This window comes from Cnephaeus nilssonii, assembly GCF_951640355.1.
Source record: "Cnephaeus nilssonii genome assembly, chromosome: 4".
In the NCBI taxonomy this organism is placed as follows: Eukaryota; Metazoa; Chordata; class Mammalia; order Chiroptera; family Vespertilionidae; genus Cnephaeus; species Cnephaeus nilssonii.
Window position 1 is genome coordinate 44429565 of NC_137075.1, and position 17721 is coordinate 44447285.

General features: G+C 42.1%; 1 protein-coding gene and 1 pseudogene across 2 annotated transcripts in view; both read right to left on the reverse strand.

Annotated features, from left to right (window-relative positions):
- Positions 1-17721, reverse strand: part of LOC307097903 (ribosomal RNA processing protein 36 homolog) — a 415062-nt pseudogene that overhangs the window by 162140 nt on the left and 235201 nt on the right. The window lies entirely within an intron of this gene.
- On the reverse strand, positions 1704-16693 carry NDUFAF1 (NADH:ubiquinone oxidoreductase complex assembly factor 1). Its single transcript, XM_079768009.1, has 5 exons — positions 16555-16693; positions 12588-13239; positions 6610-6795; positions 2619-2693; positions 1704-2066 (listed from the first exon to the last, which is right to left on the reverse strand). Exons 2-5 carry the CDS (start codon positions 13161-13163, stop codon positions 1917-1919), a joined length of 987 nt encoding a protein of 328 aa, XP_079624135.1. The 5' UTR covers positions 13164-13239; positions 16555-16693; the 3' UTR covers positions 1704-1916.

The following is a 17721-nucleotide window of genomic DNA, read 5'->3' on the forward strand; positions in this document are numbered from 1 at the left end:
TGCAGGAGGCACCTAATCAATGATTCTCATTGATGTTTCTATCTCTCCCTCTCTCCTCCTCTCTGAAATCAATAAAAATATATTTTAAAAAATAAAATAACCGAAACCAGTTTGGCTCAGTGGATAGAGCGTCGGCCTGTGGACTGAAAGGTCCCAGATTCGATTCTGGTCAAGGGCATGTACCTTGGTTGCGGGCACATCCCCAGTAGGGGGTGTGCAGGAGGCAGCTGATCGATGTTTCTCTCTCATCGATGTTTCTAACTTTCTCTCCCTCTCCCTTCCTCTATCTAAAAAATCAATAAAATATCTTTTAAAAAAAAGAATTCATTAAAAAAATAAAATAAAATAAACTTTGTTATGTAAACTATACCTCAATAAAAGCTATTAAAAACAAAAGATAATTACATGAAAATACACAAAGTAGATTGTAGGCCAAAATGATGGAAAAGATATTAGACTTTATATATTTTTTTATTTTAAACCTGGCTTTCTTAGGGTACTCTGTCTATAGTATTATAGCTTCCTTTCTCTAAGATGACAAGAATTTATCAATTTAAACACTGTTAATAAGGTTCTTTTTTTTTTTTTTTTATATATTCAATTTCTGTAATACTTTAAATGGGGAAGTTTTGGGGACATCAGTCTATTACCTGATTTAGTTTCTCTAGTGGTTACATTAAAAGTCACTATAAAGTAAGAACTGGTAAAAATCATGCAGCTTTAGAGGACCAGCTAGCTGCTCTCTGCACACATGTTATGGACTACGTTTGTGTCATCCCAAAATTCATGTTGAAACCCCAATTTCCAACATGATGGTACTTGGAGGTGGGACCTTTTGGAGGCAATTAGGTCTTGAGGATTGAGGCCTTGTGTTGGGATTAGTCTTTGTAAAGAACGGAAAGACACCATGTGAGGATACAGCCAAGAAGGTAGCTGTCTATAAGCCAAGAAGTGGACACTCACCTGATACCAGATATGCAAGTACTTTGATCTTGGACTTCTCAGCCCTCAGAACTGTGAGAAGTAAATTTATGTTGTTTTAGCCACCTGGTCTATAGTAATTTGTTATAGCAGCCTGAACAGACTAAGCATGTCTAGGTATGTCTTTTCTCAGGGACTTCAATAGCACCTTTATCTTAATACTAGAGGCCCAGTGCACGAAATTCATGCATTGGGGAGGGGAGCAGTGTCCCTCAGCCCGGCTTGCACCCTCTCCAATCTGGGACCCCTTGGGGGATGTCCGACTGCTGATTTAGGACTTCCCTCTCACAATCCGGGACGGGACTGCTGGCTCCTAACTGCTTGCCTGCCTGATTGCCCCTAACTGCTTTTGCCTGCAACCTGATAGCTCCCTAACCGCTCCCCTGCTGGCCCAATTGACACCTAACTGCTCCCCCTGATTGCCCCCAACTGTGCTCCCCTGCTGGCCCATCATCCCCAACTGCCCTCCCCTGCCAGCCATCTTGTGGTGGCCATCTTTGTGGCAGCCATTTTGTGACATTGAGTGAGGGCGCTGAGCGACACCACCTAGGCTTTTATTATATAGGATTCTTCAGCAGTCTTCCTCAAAGATGGATTAGAAAACAGAAGGAACCTGTAAGGAACAGAGTGGTAGAGGCCATCAACCGTCATCTCAGAGACTCCTTGCTTTGGAAACCATGCAGGAATCGTCTCTATCAGAAATTGTTCTAACCAAAAACAGTTATTTATATAGTATCTCTGCATCAGTATAGTAACTGCATTCTCTGAGTTAAGGTACAGTTTAGAACTTGGTTTCCCTCTATATGGTCCCTCTTAGGAGCAGCATTTAGCTTTCTCTTAGGGAATATATACCAGCCACTGATTGGATGCCATTAAAGAAATACTTTATTTTGTCTCTGTATCAGCATGGATACCACACTACTACTACATGATCTCTATCTAAAAAGTCTTGGGTTAAGCACTGGAGAATTTTCATAGGCAAATTCTTCTGTGTGGGCTGGATCAGCAAACACTCCAATAAAATCTATTTCCAGGAAGAATGGACCATCCACTTTATCAGCCAGGGTGAATCCAATAGAGGAGATCTAAATTTAAAATAAAGAAATTGATCAAAATCGCATAGTGATGTTCCTGGAGTTTTAAAATTCCATGAGGTGATTACTATAGCCCTTAGCAAGTATGCCATAGTAAGGACAGCAGCCCTGCCATCACAGGAACTGGATTGGCCTACAACGGCATCCTATGCTGTAGTAAATTATAAGTGGAAATACAGGGCTACTTTCTTTCCACACTCTACTTCCTTTCCTCTTCCTTCAGTGTAGTGCCAAGACTAGTGGGGACAACATGGGTATCTAATGGAGGTTCTTAAAGCTCTCCTGAACTCAATACTGTTCTCTTATTTTAAAGCTAAAATAAAATGTAGGCATGCTCAAGAGAAGACCATGATGAAATTCATCAGGATAGGGCTTTGGCTCAAAGGATAGGTCTGTGTAAACATCTGTCTGGATATTACAGGGGGCCTTGAGTAGGAATTTCCATCCTTCATTTGCCAGCCTTCCAAAATGGACTGAATTCATCCTCACCGGAGTTCTGATTCACTAAAGAAAATATAGTTCTGAATGAAAGGAAAAGGTTACCTTGTCAAGCAGAAGCTGAAACTGGGCATCCCGGATTCTTCCTTGATTAGAGAAGAAAAATTTGGAGAAGGGAATCTGAAAAAAGAAAACCATTTACTTCATAACTGAAATGTAAGTAACTGAAGCATTTGTATGTAATTATAATGATAAAAGAGTAATAGTTTAAATTTAATTATAAAATTATTTCATAGATGCAGTTATGACAAGTGGCTAGTCATCTGGATCACAGATATGTAACTAAGAAAATGATTAAATAACCTAATAGAAATATGGGGGTGAAGAGAAAGAAGCACACTTGTAAACTGTTAGTAGGAGTGGAAATTATTAAAACTCTTAGAGGGCAGCTGGTGGTTGTGGTAGGCAGGATTCTAAGATGGCCCCCAAGACTTCCAACTGCTAGTGTACACACACCTTCTTTGAGGTATTCGAACACTAATCTCAATGTTGCAATGAAGGAACTCTGCAGAAATAAGGTCCTAAATCAGTTGACTTTTTTATAGCTTATTCTCTGTAGGCCTGACTAAATCACTTGAACCCGTAAAAGGGACTGACTGGTAAAAGATTAGAAGCATGAAGGGATTCAATGGGGTGGGGGAATGGTACACTGCTGGCTTTGAAGATGGAGGCAGCTACCTGGCATGGACTGCGGCAGCTTCTAGGAGCTGAGAGTGGCCCCTCACTGACAGCCAGTAAAGGAAGGACAGCAGCCCTGCAATCACAGGAACTGAATTAGCTAACAACCAGAAGGAGCTTGGAAGATTCTTGCCCAGAGCCTCTAGAAAGGAATACAGCCCTAACCTGTTCGGCTCAGTGGATAGAGCGTTGGCCTGTGGACTGAAGGGTCCCAGGTTCGATTCCAGTCAAAGGCATGTACCTTGGTGGCGGGCACATCCCCTGTAGGAGGTGTGCAGGAGGCAGCTGATCGATGTTTCTCTCTCATTGATGTTTCTAACTCACTATCCCTCTCCCTTCCTCTCTGTAAAAAATCAATAAAATATATTTAATTAAAAAAAGAAAGAAAGAAAGGAATACAGCCCAGCTAACACCTTGAGTACAACCTTATAGGGCCCTGAGCATTGATTGAACCCAGATCTACTGTCTCAACTTATGACCTACAGAACTATGAGCTAATAAATGTTTTTGAAGTTTATGGAAGTTTTTTTATGTAGCAATAGAAAACCAACAGCACTAAAAAATTTTAAATGTCATAACTGACCTACCAATTTCACATTTAGGAATTTATATTTCAGACAAATTCTGATAAATACATATAGTTTTTTCTAATAGCAAAAAAAGAGAGAAGACCTTCACAATATATTACTAGTCAAAAAGTAAGATATAGACAAATCTACAGGTTTTTTTAAATTAATTTTTAAAACACCTCAAGAGCTGTGACAAAATATTCCTTATAGCAATTGGTAACAACCCAAGTGACTATCAATACAGGACTCATTCAGTCAACTATAGGATATCCACATAACAAAATACAAAAAAACACACACAAAAAGAATTAAAAATATTCCATGTAGTGATATGGAAGGTCTTCAGGATCTAAATATTAAAAATATAAATAGAAGATGCACAAATTATGCAATTTTTATTTTTTCAGTTTAAAAAAAAGGAGAAAATTATATTCCTATTTGCTTATATTTGCATAAACTACAAAGTGCCTGGCTGGTGTGGCTCAGTGATTAAGCATGGACTTATGAACCAGGAGGTCACGGTTTAATTCCGGTCAGGGCACATGCTGGAGTTGTGGGCTCGATCTCCAGTGTGGGGCATGCAGGAGTTAGCCAATCAATGATTCTCATCATTGATGTTTCTATCTCTCCCTCTCCCTTCCTCTCTAAAATCAATAAATATATATTTAAAAAATTACTGAATTAGCCCTGGCTGGTTGCTTAGTGGTTAGAGCATTGGCCCTCAGATGGAAGGCTCTCAGATTCAATTCCCAGTCAAGGGCACCTACCTCAGTTGCAGGTTCGATCCCCAGCCCGTCAGGGCATGTGTGGGAGACAACCAATCAATGATCAATGTATCTCACGTCGATGTTTCTCTCTGTCCCTCCCTCTCCCCCATAGCCTCCCTTCCTTCCACTCTCTTTAAAAACCAATGGAATCGCTTCTCGGCCTTTTGGCTAAGATCAAGTGCAAAAACCAATGGAAAAAATATCATCAGGTGAGGATTAAAAAAAAAAAAAGTGACTGGGTTAGAGGGTGCAACTCTAGCTAGAGGGACAGGAAGGCCTCTGTGAGGCAATTTTCAAGCTGAGAGGTGAATGATAGGAAAGAAGCTGGGGAAGATATGAGGGGAAGAGCATACCAGGAGATACACCACAAAGTACAAAGGGTCCCAGACAGATATGAGCTTGTTGCTCTAACTGGTTTGGCTCAGTGGATAGAGCATTGGCCTGTGGACTCAAGGGTCCCAGGTTCGATTCCGGTCAAGGGCATGTACCTTGGTTGTGGGCACATCCCCAGTAGGGAGTGTGCAGGAGGCAGCTGGTTGATGTTTCTCTCTCATCGATGTTTCTAACTCTCCCTCTCCCTTCCTCTCTGTAAAAAATCAATAAAATATATATTTTTAAAAAAGAGCTTGTTGAGTCTGACACACAGAAAAGGGACCAGTGTGGAGTGGAAGTAGGAGGGGAGACGGAAAATGAAAACAGGGGTCTGATATCAGAGGCCCAGGGGCCATGTTAAGGAGTCTGGACTTCATTCTCATTGTAAGCAAAAAACCACTGGCGGGTTTTAAGCATGTGAAAGATGTAATCTGAGCTATGCTTTAGAAAGCTCATTACTCCGGCGGCTGTGTGGAGAGTGGATTTTAGGGGGGCAAGAGGACAAAGGGAAACCAAAGTAATCCCAAAGCCCGGACAGTGGAAGAGATGGCAGAAATGGCGGCTCTGGGTGATTTTGGAAGTCGCTATGACAGGATTTACTAACAGACTGGATGTGGGTGAGGGAAAAAGGAGTCCAGGATAAGCATTAGGTTTAAGTATGAACAAAATGGATACTTTCTTTTGAGTTTATGGATTAAAAACCTTCGTGATTTAGAAGACAGGAATAGAAACTTGATTTAGTCCTTCCTGAATTTCCACTTATTTTCCTCCTGGTTAACATTGTTTACCTTCTCAAAGCTTCTCATTTACAAAATAAGACTGCCTTATACTACCAAGAAATAAAAATGTTGATGACTGTAAAGGATGAAGTATTTATTTCTCTTAAGGAAGCCTTTCTACTAAGCTAGGGACACTATATTAATAGAGCTGCCCTGAAGAGGTGATACAGCAGAAACTTAAAAAGAAATATCTTGCCCTAACCGGTTTGGCTCAGTGGATAGAGTATCGACCTGCAGACTGAAGGGTCCCAGGTTCGATTCCGGTCAAGGGCATGTACCTTGGTTGTGGGCACATCCCCAGTAGGGGGCGTGCAGGAGGCAGCTTATCGATGTTTCTCTCTCATTGATGTTTCTAATCCTCTATCCCTCTCCCTTCTTCTCTGTAAAAAAATCAATAAAATATATTTTAAAATATATATATATACCTGCCCCGCCTGTGTAGCTCAGTGGCTGAGTGTTGACCCATGAACGAGGAGGTCACTGTTCCATTCCCAGTCAGGGCCCATCGATCGCCAATAGAGGGCAGATGGTCAATTCTCTCTCATCATTGATGTTTCTCTCTCTCCCTCTCTCTTCCTCTCTCTGAAATCAATAAAAACGTATTAAAATATTTTTAAAAGAAACATCTACTTAGGCATAAACCAGAGATGTACCCATGACTTAGCATGTACCAGACCATATCCTTATCAAAAATATTTCCTGGTTAGTAGGCTAACATATATATTAATCAAAGAAAAAGTCAATTGTGTAAATCTTGCTCCTTGGTCCTCTCCCTTCTTTCTCTTCCCACACCTTCCAAAAGGGACTAATAAGAAAAACTACAATGTAACTATGATCTCAAAAGATGTACAGTAAAGACCTGGGCTGTTACCTTGACCTCCTGCCAGTAGGGCCCACCACGGGTGAACATGAAGTAACTGTACATCTGATTGTGCCTCTGAATGAAATCTGTGTCCTCCCTGATATTCACCATCCAAGGCCGACCATCTCCACGGACACGGAGATACAGGGTATTGAACTGAGACCAATCATAAGACTTCTTTCTATCAAAAGCACCCTAAAGAACAGAAAGGAAAGTTAATTTCACCTCATTTTCCATTATTAGCAAAATGTGAGTTAGCACTTTTTATAACAAAGGGATCCACTAATTTTTCTTTTTCAGATTCAATTCCCTCACAAGGGAGTAGATAAATCTAGTGATTCCTACCTTAGTACAAAATACTGACACAGTATGTTTCTAAGGTAATGTTCAAGACATGAATGGCCCAGGACAGTGTTTACATGGGGCAGGCACTTACTTGTATCACTGAATGGAAAAGAGTTACTTTCTTTCCCTGGTCCTATGGAGCAATGACTCCTGAGTGGGCCATTTAATGACAATTGCCTTCCAATAAACTAGAAAACTATAAAAGAGCTCAAGTTTTAAAATTGATATTTTATAACAATAGCTACCATCTATTGAAAAACTTAAGCACTTTGCCCTGGCTGGTTTGGCCTGAGGACTGAAGGGTCCCAGGTTCGATTCCGGTCAAGGGCACATGCCCAGGTTTCGGGCTCGATCCCCAGTGGGGGCATGCAGGAGGCAACCAATCAATGATTCTCATCATTGATGTTTCTTTCTCTCCCTCTCCCTTCCTCTCTGAAATCAATTTTTAAAAATTTTTTTTTAAAAGAGAAAAACTTAAAACACTTTGCTTGCATAATTTAATCCTAACACCCCTATGAGATAGGTACTATCTTTATACTCCACTTTACATATGAATAAACTAAACACTCTAATAAATGATAAATCCAGTACTGTTAATAAATAACTCCAAAATATTTTTAAAAAAATATTTTTATTGATTTCAGAGAGAAGGGAGAAATAGAAACATCAATGATGGGCGGGAATCATTGATCAGCTACCTCCTGCATGCCCCCTACTGGGGATGGAGCCTACAACTTGGACATGTGCCCTAACAAGGAATTGAACCAGTGACCTCTTGGTTCATGGGTTGATGCTCAACCACTGAGCCACACTGGCTGGGCCAAAATCTGTGTTCTTAACGATCTATATCAGCAGTCACCAACCTTCCGTGGACCACCGGTTGGCGACCGCTGATCTATATTGTCTCTCTCTTTCAAAGTGGAACTTAGTATTCATTTCCAAAGGTGCTTATTTACAACAATCTCAGAGGCAATCTGATTTTAAGAATACCAGTGTGCAGGTATGAGCTATTATTTAGTAGCTATATAACTCTAGACAAGTTACTAGATCTCCCCAAGCCTCAGTTTCCTCATCTGTAAAACTGGAATGATCAGCCCTAGCCATTTGGCTCAGTGGAATGAGCATCGGCCTACGGACCAAAGGCTCCAGAGTTCAGTTCTGGTCAAGGGCACATACTGGGCTGCAGGCTACTCCCTGGCCTGGGCCTTGGTCAGGGCTCGTACAGGAGGCAACCAATCAATGTTTCACTCACATTGATGTTTCTGTCTTTCCTCTCTTCCACTTTCTCTAAAAATCAATGCAAAAAATCCATTTAAAAAACCCCCACACAAACAAAACTGGAATGAGCCCTACCAGTTTGGCTCAGTGGATAGAGCATCGGCCTGCGGACTGAAGGGTCCCAGGTTCGATTCCAGTCAAGGGCATGTACCTTGGTTGTGGGCACATCCCCAGTGAGGGGTGTGCAAGAGGCAGCTGATCGATGTTTCTCTCTCATTGATGTTTCTAATTCTCTCTCCCTCTCCCTTCCTCTCTGTAAAAAATCAATAAAAACATATATTTAAAACAAAACAAAACTGGAATGATCTTATGTTACAATATTGTGAGAAATAAAATGTATATGAACTAATCTGCACAAGGAATGTCAGGTACACTTAATAAATGTTATCATGTCCAGAAGTTGAGTGTCTACCCAGGATCCAAGAGGTTGTCAGTTCAATTCCGGATCAGGGCACATGCCCAGGTTGTGGGCTTGATCCCCGGTAGGGGCCATGCAGAAGGCAGCCAATCAATGATTTTCTTCTCTCTAGCATGTTTCTTTCTCTCTATCCCACTTCCTTTCTCTCTCACTAAAAAAATCAATAAAAACATATTTTTTTAAATGTTATGAACATTTTCTATTACTCCACAATACATATTTAGCCATTGAATTATTTGCTGCTGTGGACTATTAATTCCATTTTGAGGATTTTCAGGGCCTGAAAAAATATCTTGGTGTGCACTAGTTGGTGTGCATAATTTGTTGCCTCTGGAAGAATACCTACCTTTCTTTTTCATCATTATCTGGAGAGATGGAGCCTAATACTACTCTTAATATTTGTCTTTCTCCTTAAAGCACAATATCCAAGCAACATGCAGAGGCTGTGGCCAAGGTCAGACATGGGAATCTGTCCAGAGCAGGCCTGAAACAATACCTGGTCAGCAAATTTGCAAAAAGCCATAGGCCAGTGGAGAGATAAAAGAACTAACCTAAGTAACTTTGAAAAATAGTGTTCTGACTAGATACTATAAGGCTAAAGACAAAAGAAACTATACATAAACACTGTATTCTACTTGGTCGAGTTGTCTCACAGAGTTCTGGATTAAAAATTCTAAAACTGCCCCGCTGGTGTGGCTCAATGGTTGAGCATTGAACAATGAACCAAGAGGTCGTAGGTTTGATTCCTAGTCAGGGCACATGCCCGGTTTCGGGCTCCATCCCCAGGAGGGGGTGTATAGGAGGCAGCCAATCAGTGACTCTCATCATTAATGTTTCTCTCTCTCTCTCCCTCCCCCTTCCTCTCTGAAATCAACAAAAATATAATTTTTAAAAATCCTGAAACTGCTTTACATGTATATTGGGGTTAAACTAGTAAGTAAATGGTGGGGGATGGGTTTCTCACTGTTACAGAATGAAGTTACAGAAGCAAGAGGGGGAAGGCCAGACTGAACCACATGGTACTGAATTAAAGTGAGAGCATTAGTATGAACTCGTATTTAGATTAATATGGCCCTAGCTGATTTGACTCAGTGGATAGAGCATCAGCCTGCAGACTGAAGGGTCCAGGGTTCGATTCCAGTCAAGGGCATGTACCTCGGTTGCAGGCTCCTCGCCCTGGTCCAGGGCCTAATGGAGGCAACCAATCAATGTCTCTCTCTCTCATATCGGTGTTTCTCTCCATCTCTCCCTCTCCCTTCCACTCTCTAAAAATCAATGGGAAAAAAAATCAATGGAAAAAATATCCTTGGGTGAGGATTTAAAAAAATTAATATGAATATAGAAATTATAAAATTATAGACATGTATTTACACAAGTTGGTATGTATATATATACTTCCTAGCTATGTCCACTTAATGTCCTAGATATAGTGTCATCCCAGTAACAAGCATACTCATTGCCCAGATCCTGGTTTCTAATAACATCCTCCATAAAAAAAGAAACCAGAGCTCTTTTGAGAAATGGCTTATTCTAGGGTTGGGACAAGGGAAATACAAGATGAGCTAGAACATCTTGTAGAGCCAAAATGTGCTAAAAATACACACACAAACACACACAAAAGGATGGGGCTCTGGCCGGTGTGGCTCAGTTGGCTGGGCGTCATCCTGTGCACCAGAGTTGACGGTTCGATTCCCAGTCAGGGCACATGCCCAGGTTTCGGGTTCTATCGCCAATGGAGGGCACACAGGAGGCAGCCAATCGATGTTTTGTTCTCACATGGATCTTTCTCTCCCTCTCCCTTCCTCTCTGAAAATCAATAAAAATATTTTTTCAAAAGGATGGGGAGAGATCAAGGGACAGGAGCCAACCTGAAAGAACTCCCAGTGATCAAAGGTAGAACAATTTCAGCAACAAAATAAATAACATATTGTTGGATTATAACCCAAAGTGTGAGTCCATACTAACAAATAAATAAATGTGGTAGAAGAAACAAATCTTTCTTTCTTAAGAATCCCAAGTAATTTATGTGTATAGTACACCTTTCAGGAGATATAATTTAATCCTACAACTTTCCCATCTTGAAAGTAGGCTACACTTAGTGACTTGCTTCCAAAGAACATGGTATAGAAAGAAGAAAAAAGCTCGACAGGCATAACTCAGTGGTAGAGCATCGACCTATGAACCAGGTCACAGTTCGATTCCTGGTCAGGGCATATGCCTGGGTTGGGTGGAGGAGGCAGCAGATCGATATTGCACTCTCACATCGATGTTTTTCTCCTTCCTCTCTCTCTAAAAATCAATAAACTATTCTTTAAAAAAGAAAGAAGAAAAAAAGTAACTGAATGGAGTAACCTGGTAAACACTACCTTGACCAAGTGACCAAAGTTAACACATCAGTGATGTCATGTTGCTAGCACATACCTTCCTTTTCTTTTTAAAGAAATTATATCTTTTTTTATTTATTGACTTGAGAGAAAGCAAAACATTGATTTGTGTTGCTCCACTTATCTATGCAGTCATTGGTTGACTCCTGTTATGTGACCAGGGACCAAACCCAAAACTCTGGAATATTGGGACAATGCTCTAACCAACTGAGCTCTCTGACCAGGGCGCTGCATGTATCTTTCATACGATGTAATGAGAAGGGTACTTTAACTTTGTGGCATTCTTCCTAAAAACCCAGATCCCCAGTCTAACCAGGAGAAAAAAACCCAGATCCCCAGTCTAATCAGAAAATCCCAAATTGAGGGTCATTATATAAAACTAGAGGCCTGAAGCACAAAGTTCATGCAAGGGGCTCAGCCCTCACAGCCCCAGCTGCCTTGGCTGGCCCTCACAGCCCCTCATAGCCCCGGCTTCATCCAGAAGGTCATCCAGAAGGTTGTCTGGACAGTCATTCTGCTGTTCAGTCTAATTAGCATAGTAGCTCTTTATTATATAGGAGGATACCTAACCAGTATTTCGCAAATCCTCATGAAAAATGAGAAAAGACTAAGAAACTGTCACAGACCAAAGGAGACTAAGGAGACATGACTACTAGATGTAATGTAAAATCCTGGATGGGATCCTGGAACAGAAATAGAATATTAGTGGAAAAGCTAGTGTAATTCAAATAGAGTCTGGAATTAGTTAAAAGTAATGCACCAATGTTGGTTTCTTAGTTGTGACAATGTACTAAAGTAATGTAAGATGGTAACAATTGGAGAAGCTTGGTGAGGGCCATACAGGAGGGCCATACTCTCTGTACTACTTTGCAATTTTTCTGTAAAACTAAAACTACTCTAAAATTAAGTTTACTTTAATTAAAATAAATAAAAAGCTACAGACTGATCCTACATCCACACTAAGGAACCCCTGGCCATTTCAGGGTCTGTGGTCTATGTTAGAGGAGATGCAAACCTCCCCAGATCATTGTTCAATTGTCTAATCCAGGGGTCCTCAAACTTTTTAAACAGGGGGCCAGTTCACTGTCCCTCAGACCGTTGGAGGGCCGGACTATAGTTTAAAAAAAACTATGAACAAATTCCTATGCACACTGCACATCTCTTATTTTGAAGTAAAAAAACAAAACGGCAAAAACACCCGCATGTGGCCCGCGGGCCGTAGTTTGAGGACGCCTGGTCTAATCTCTCAGGGCTCCTTAACACATTAAGCACCACGTCAACCGGTGACTGAAACGGAAGGAAGACAAAACAGGCTTGGCGCTTGACGTGTTAAACATAAGAATGCACCACTCTGGACCGAAGTGATGCCCAGAAACAAGAAGTCCCTCCTCAGGAGCCGCTTCCCCCTTGTGCTTCAGCTTTGTACTTGTGCCCAGTAGTTATACAACCCCATACAAGATGAGATGCCAGGTGTTTTCATTTACAGAAACTCTCAGCTACAGTTCATGCTACCATGTTCACCCCAGTTCACCAGAAAACTCCAGCTGCTGGGCCTAACCTACCCTTGGAATCCTGGATATCATTGCACAGTATCCGCTCTGACTATTCTCCCCGTCCTGAGGTGCCGCAGAGCTCAGAGTTCCATACAGCAGTGCACTCTGGTTATTCTTGCCCATTTTCAGGAACACTTCACTTCTGCCTCCAATTGTCTTATCCGAAGTCACTATCCACTTATCCAAATCTTCTTTTCCACGGAACTGCCAGACAACTCTGGCTTGTTCCATAATGACCTCCTGCAGAGGGCGGCCTTCAGGCCCTATCCAATGCTTCACAATCTCATCCTTCAAACGCCAAAAATGTTCCTTGATTTCATCTTTAATTGCTTTATCAAAACTAACTTCGGGCTTCTCCTCAGGAGAAGTTATATCCAAAGAAACTTCTCTCTGGTGATCTCCTTGCAAACCCCCTGCAGAGTTCCTCTGAGTGGAAGCTTTGCCAGGAGTAGCCACTGGTTTCGGAAGACTACTGGAACAATAGTCTGCAAAGCGGGTACTCAAAAATGGACATGAGGCAACACTTGGCTTTAGGCATTTACTGAGAATGTAAGTGCCATTAAGCAATTTGTGAACCAGAGCCATGGTAAGAAAAAGTCGAAATGTAAATTTCTCCCTGTGCTACCAGAGAAAGAAGCTTCAGCTAATAGCACAATTCCACCTATAATAGAAGAGACATTGAAGAGTTACAAGTGTAGCAAAAAATATATCACAATTTCAAATTCAACATAGATCATGTATTGTGAAATTCATGAATTTATTTTCTAACTCTATAAACATTTATCCAGGACATATAACGAGAATACTGTCTGCACTATACATAATGCATCCAGCTGCCTCGTGAAAAAAATACCAAAATAAATATAAACACAGAGCCCTTCATGGAGTTTATGATTAATCAACCCCAAAATAATTCAAGTATGTGTTTCAAAAGATTGTGTTTATTTTAAAACAAATTTTTATGCTGATTTTGTACTTGTTTTGTTTTTCTGGTTTGGTTTTGTTTTTTGGCAATTCCACCAGGACTGGATTTTTTTTTAATATATTTTTTATTGATTTCAGAGAAAAAGGGAGAGAGGGAGAGAGAGAGAGATGGAGAGAGAGAGAGAGAGAGAGAGAGAGATAAACATCCATGATGAGAGAGAATCATGGATAGGCTGCCTCCTGCAAGTCCCCCATTGGGGATCGAGCCCACAACCTGGGCATGTGCCCTTGACCAGAATCGAACGTGGGATCTTTCAGTTTGCTGGCCGACACTATCCACTGAACCAAACTGGCTAGGAAAGAAATAATTGGTTTCTAGAATAAAATATTCAACTCATTCACTCCAGGACCTAAGCTAACTGACATGTTAGTCTCTTTAACCCTTTTAGTTAACACTTAATAAAAAGAGGGACTTACAGCCCTGGGCACGAGGCTCAGTTGGTTGGAGCATCATCCTGTATACCAAAAGGTTGCAGGTTCAATTCCTGGGTGGGGCACCTAGGGGAGGTAACCAATCCATGTTTCCTCTCTCTCTCTCTCTCTCTCTCAAAAATCAGTGATGCCCTAGTCGGTTTGGCTCAATGGATATAGCATTGGCCTTGGGGACTGAAGCGTCCCGGGTTCAATTCCGGACAAGGCACATGCCCGGGTTGCGGGCTCAATCCCTGGTGGGGGGCGTGCAGGAGGCAGCTGATGCATGATTCTCTCTCATCATTGATGTTTCTCTCCTTCTCCCTTCCTCTCTGAAGTCAATAAAAACAATATTTTTAAAAAACCAGTAACAAAAAATATATCCTCGTTTGAAGATTTAAAAAGAAAAAAAAAAAAGAGGGATTTAGATGTGTGCATTGAATATGGAACCAGAAAACTTGGACTTGCCCAGTGGTGTGGTTCAGTGGTTGAGCGTCAACCCATGAACCAAGAGGTCAGAGGTTCGATTCCAGGTCAGGGCACATGCCTGGGTTATGGGCTTGATCCCCAGTAAGAGGTGTGCAGGAGGCAGCCAATCGATGATTCTCTCTCATCATTGATGTTTCTATTTCCTCTCTCCTCTCCTTCCTCTCTTTGAAATCAATAAAAACATCTTTAAAAAAGGAAAATTCCAGGTAAGATATTAAAAAAAAAATAAAACTTTGACTTGACTCCTAGTCCTGCCCTCTTATTAGGTTGTAAGTATTGTAAATATTGGCATTTGCATATGGCTAAACCTACTACCGCTGTTTACCCTCAGGTAAACCAATTGATCTTCTGAGGTCTCCATTTCCTTGGGTGTAACAGTTCCCTTACCTACCTTAAGGGATTTTTCTGAAGATCAGATGGAATGATGGCTATAAGAAGGGTCTCTGATCCAGTAAGTCTAACAGGATATCCAAGATTCTTCATATCTAACAAGCTCCTAGTCCAAGGCTCACACTTTGAATAACAAGGCTTTGGCTATCACTATCACTATCTGAGGTCCTCAAAGATAGAAATAAACAGTAACACTAATACTATCACATTTAAATACCATTCTTAATATTTTCAAGTCACCTTGACGTATCACATTTAATGTACATATGACTTATGTAAGACAAGGCAGGTAGATATTTCCTTTCTCTAGGAAACAAGACACCAACAGGTGAAGTGGCCTGCCTAAGTCTACAATGTTAATCAGTATGGAATCTAGAACTAGTACGCTGCCTCTCTATATGTATAGAATTACCAATATAACTTCTATCGCTCTAGTAAAATAACAACTTTGTTCTTAGCAACAACATTTCTTAAGTGCGGGCAGGAAGTGCTGCCGGAACCAGGAAGACCAAATGGTCCCCTCTTCTACCTGTTCCAGCTACCCTTAAAAGGAAACAAAATATGCAAGACCATATATGCGAACATTACAAGTAAAAAGATGTACAGAGGCACTCTCCCTCCCAGGAGGACACCAGTGTCTTTCCCCTTCCCCTCAGGCATGCATCTCCTAACTCTAAGGGATACCCTCCCTCCCCCGCACGAGACTTGCAACCAGGGGAGCAATGGGCTGCAGCCTCTCGTGGCGGGCTAACCCCCTGAGCCTGTCCCCAAGGCCCCCTTTTCGCTGACTCTGCAGTGAGCTGACAGCAGCCCTGCCCAGGCTCTTCTGCCCATAGGTTTCTAGAGAGCAAAAGTAGGCCCCTCTAGTCTCTCTCTTGTTGTTCCTTCTATCCTAAGCCCTTCCTTGTCTCACTGTCCCCAGCTTTAACAAACGTACTCTCAAAATAAAAAGTACTGGGCTTTGGAGACAACCACACTGTAGGTTGTCTCAAAAATATTTTTAAAAATTATATTTGGACCCTAGCCGGTTTGACTCAGTGGATAGAGCATCGGTCTGCAGGCTGAAGGGACCCAGGTTCGATTCCTGCCAAGGGCACATGCCCAGGTTGTGGGCTCGATACCCAGTAGGGGGCGTGCAAGAGGCAGCCGATCGATGATTATCTCTCTCATCATTGATGTTTCTATCTCTCTCCCTCTCCCTTCCTCTCTGAAATCAATAAATATGTTTTTTAAATTATATTTAGATGGGGGAGAGGAGGTAATAAAAGTCTTAAAGTATAGTATAGGATGATGGGATTATGAGTAATATTCACCCTATTTTCCAAACCCTCAGTAGTGTTGTTACGTCTCTAATACAACTTTAATTATAAATGTTTGTTTCATATTTTTACCAATAAAGTCAAACCCGTTAACGGATGATCCCAGACTGAAAGTCCGTGGCTTTTGACGCAGCTAAATGGAGCAGTCTTTATAAAGATTGTTTATCTAGGGTTTACCACGTGCCAGAAACTGTTCTAAATGTATTTCCATTGACTCCTCACAACTCTGGGAGAGGTACTATTACTATTCCAGAGATGAGAACACGGAGGTTCCAAGATTAAACTACCCGAGGTCATTACAGCTACTAAGTAGCAAAACTAACTCTAGAGCCCTGGCATTAAGCTCCTAATCCGAGTCGGGGTGTGGTCCCCTCACCCCTCACCTTCTAGGCTGTGTCGCCCTCGCACGCTCCGGACACACGAACGCCCAGCAGAGGCCCACTTGCCCTCCCCACCGGGGTTCCAGAGTGGCCTCTGCCCGGGTCCCCAGCTTTTCTCGACCGGGCACTCCACTTTCCGGTGTAGGTCCAGCTGCTTTTACAACCCGGCGCCAAACCAGGCGTTTTAACACTAGAGTTCCGGTCCGATGCGGAGGCCTAGGACTAGTAACGAAGATCCCTAAGCCAGTCGACCTGAGGCTTTTGGTCTCTACTCGCTTTCCAAAAAGCCCGGTTTCCACCACTCCTGATCTTTTCTGTCCTATGTGAAAAAAAGGAGAGGATTTAGACAAACTATTCTTTTCCTGCATCCCATCTTCAGGCTGTAAACTCCATCCCGCATCTTTCAAATAGGACCTTTGTCTTGCTAACGTTCCTTCGCCCGGAGGCGCCAGGGTCCCCTCGCGCCCCAGGGTCTCCCCCCGCCCCAGGCGCCGGAGAGCTGTGACCTCAGAGAACTGGTTCTACTGGAATTGCCCTCGCGGAATCTTGGGAGAACCAGCAAGCACCTGGACAGCAAACCGTTGTACCCGCCATTTCCCTATCCCGCCCCGAGGGGTCGCCCACTCCACAAGGCTTCTAGATCTTGTGCATACTTCTATGTAAGCACTTTCAACATTGTATCTTGTTCTTTTACTTCTCAGTTCCTCCAACTCACGGTGAACTTCTTGGGTTGAGAACTGTCTCCAGCTCCTAGTATAGTGCTAGCAGGAATTAAGGGCTCAGCTTGAATTGGAAAGAAGTGTAACCCCCTAGAAGGCAACACCATTCCCCTCCAGGCTTCAGAAAAGACCTCACGAAATATAATTGCCTTTTCCAAGTTTCCTCCATTACTCGTTTCCTCGCCACCAACTCTTCCTTCTTGAAATTCTGCTTTGACTTCTCTAGTCTCTACACTTGCCTACTTCTCTTACCTCCTCCATCCTTCCCTAGCTGTTCCTTAACTGACTCTTCTCTTCCCACAACTTTAAATGGGGCTGTCTCCAAAGCCCAGACTGCACCCTCCTCTTTTCTAGTTTCAGATATGAATTATCTAAAGACAATGTGAGCATCTCTTTCCCTACACCCCGATAAACATTATCAACCTCTCCATAGCAGTTCCAGCAATGGGAT

Bases quoted from the DNA above. Each gene is read 5' to 3' on its own strand.
- NDUFAF1 (XM_079768009.1), bottom strand. From the start codon at position 13,163: ATGGCTCTGGTTCACAAATTGCTTAATGGCACTTACATTCTCAGTAAA. The intron at 2,694-6,609 runs GTAACAGCCCAG...TTCTTTTTTCAG, and splicing joins CCTACTGGCAGGAGGTCAAG to ATTCCCTTCTCCAAATTTTT. The intron at 2,067-2,618 runs GTAACCTTTTCC...TTTTAAATTTAG, and splicing joins TTCAGCTTCTGCTTGACAAG to ATCTCCTCTATTGGATTCAC.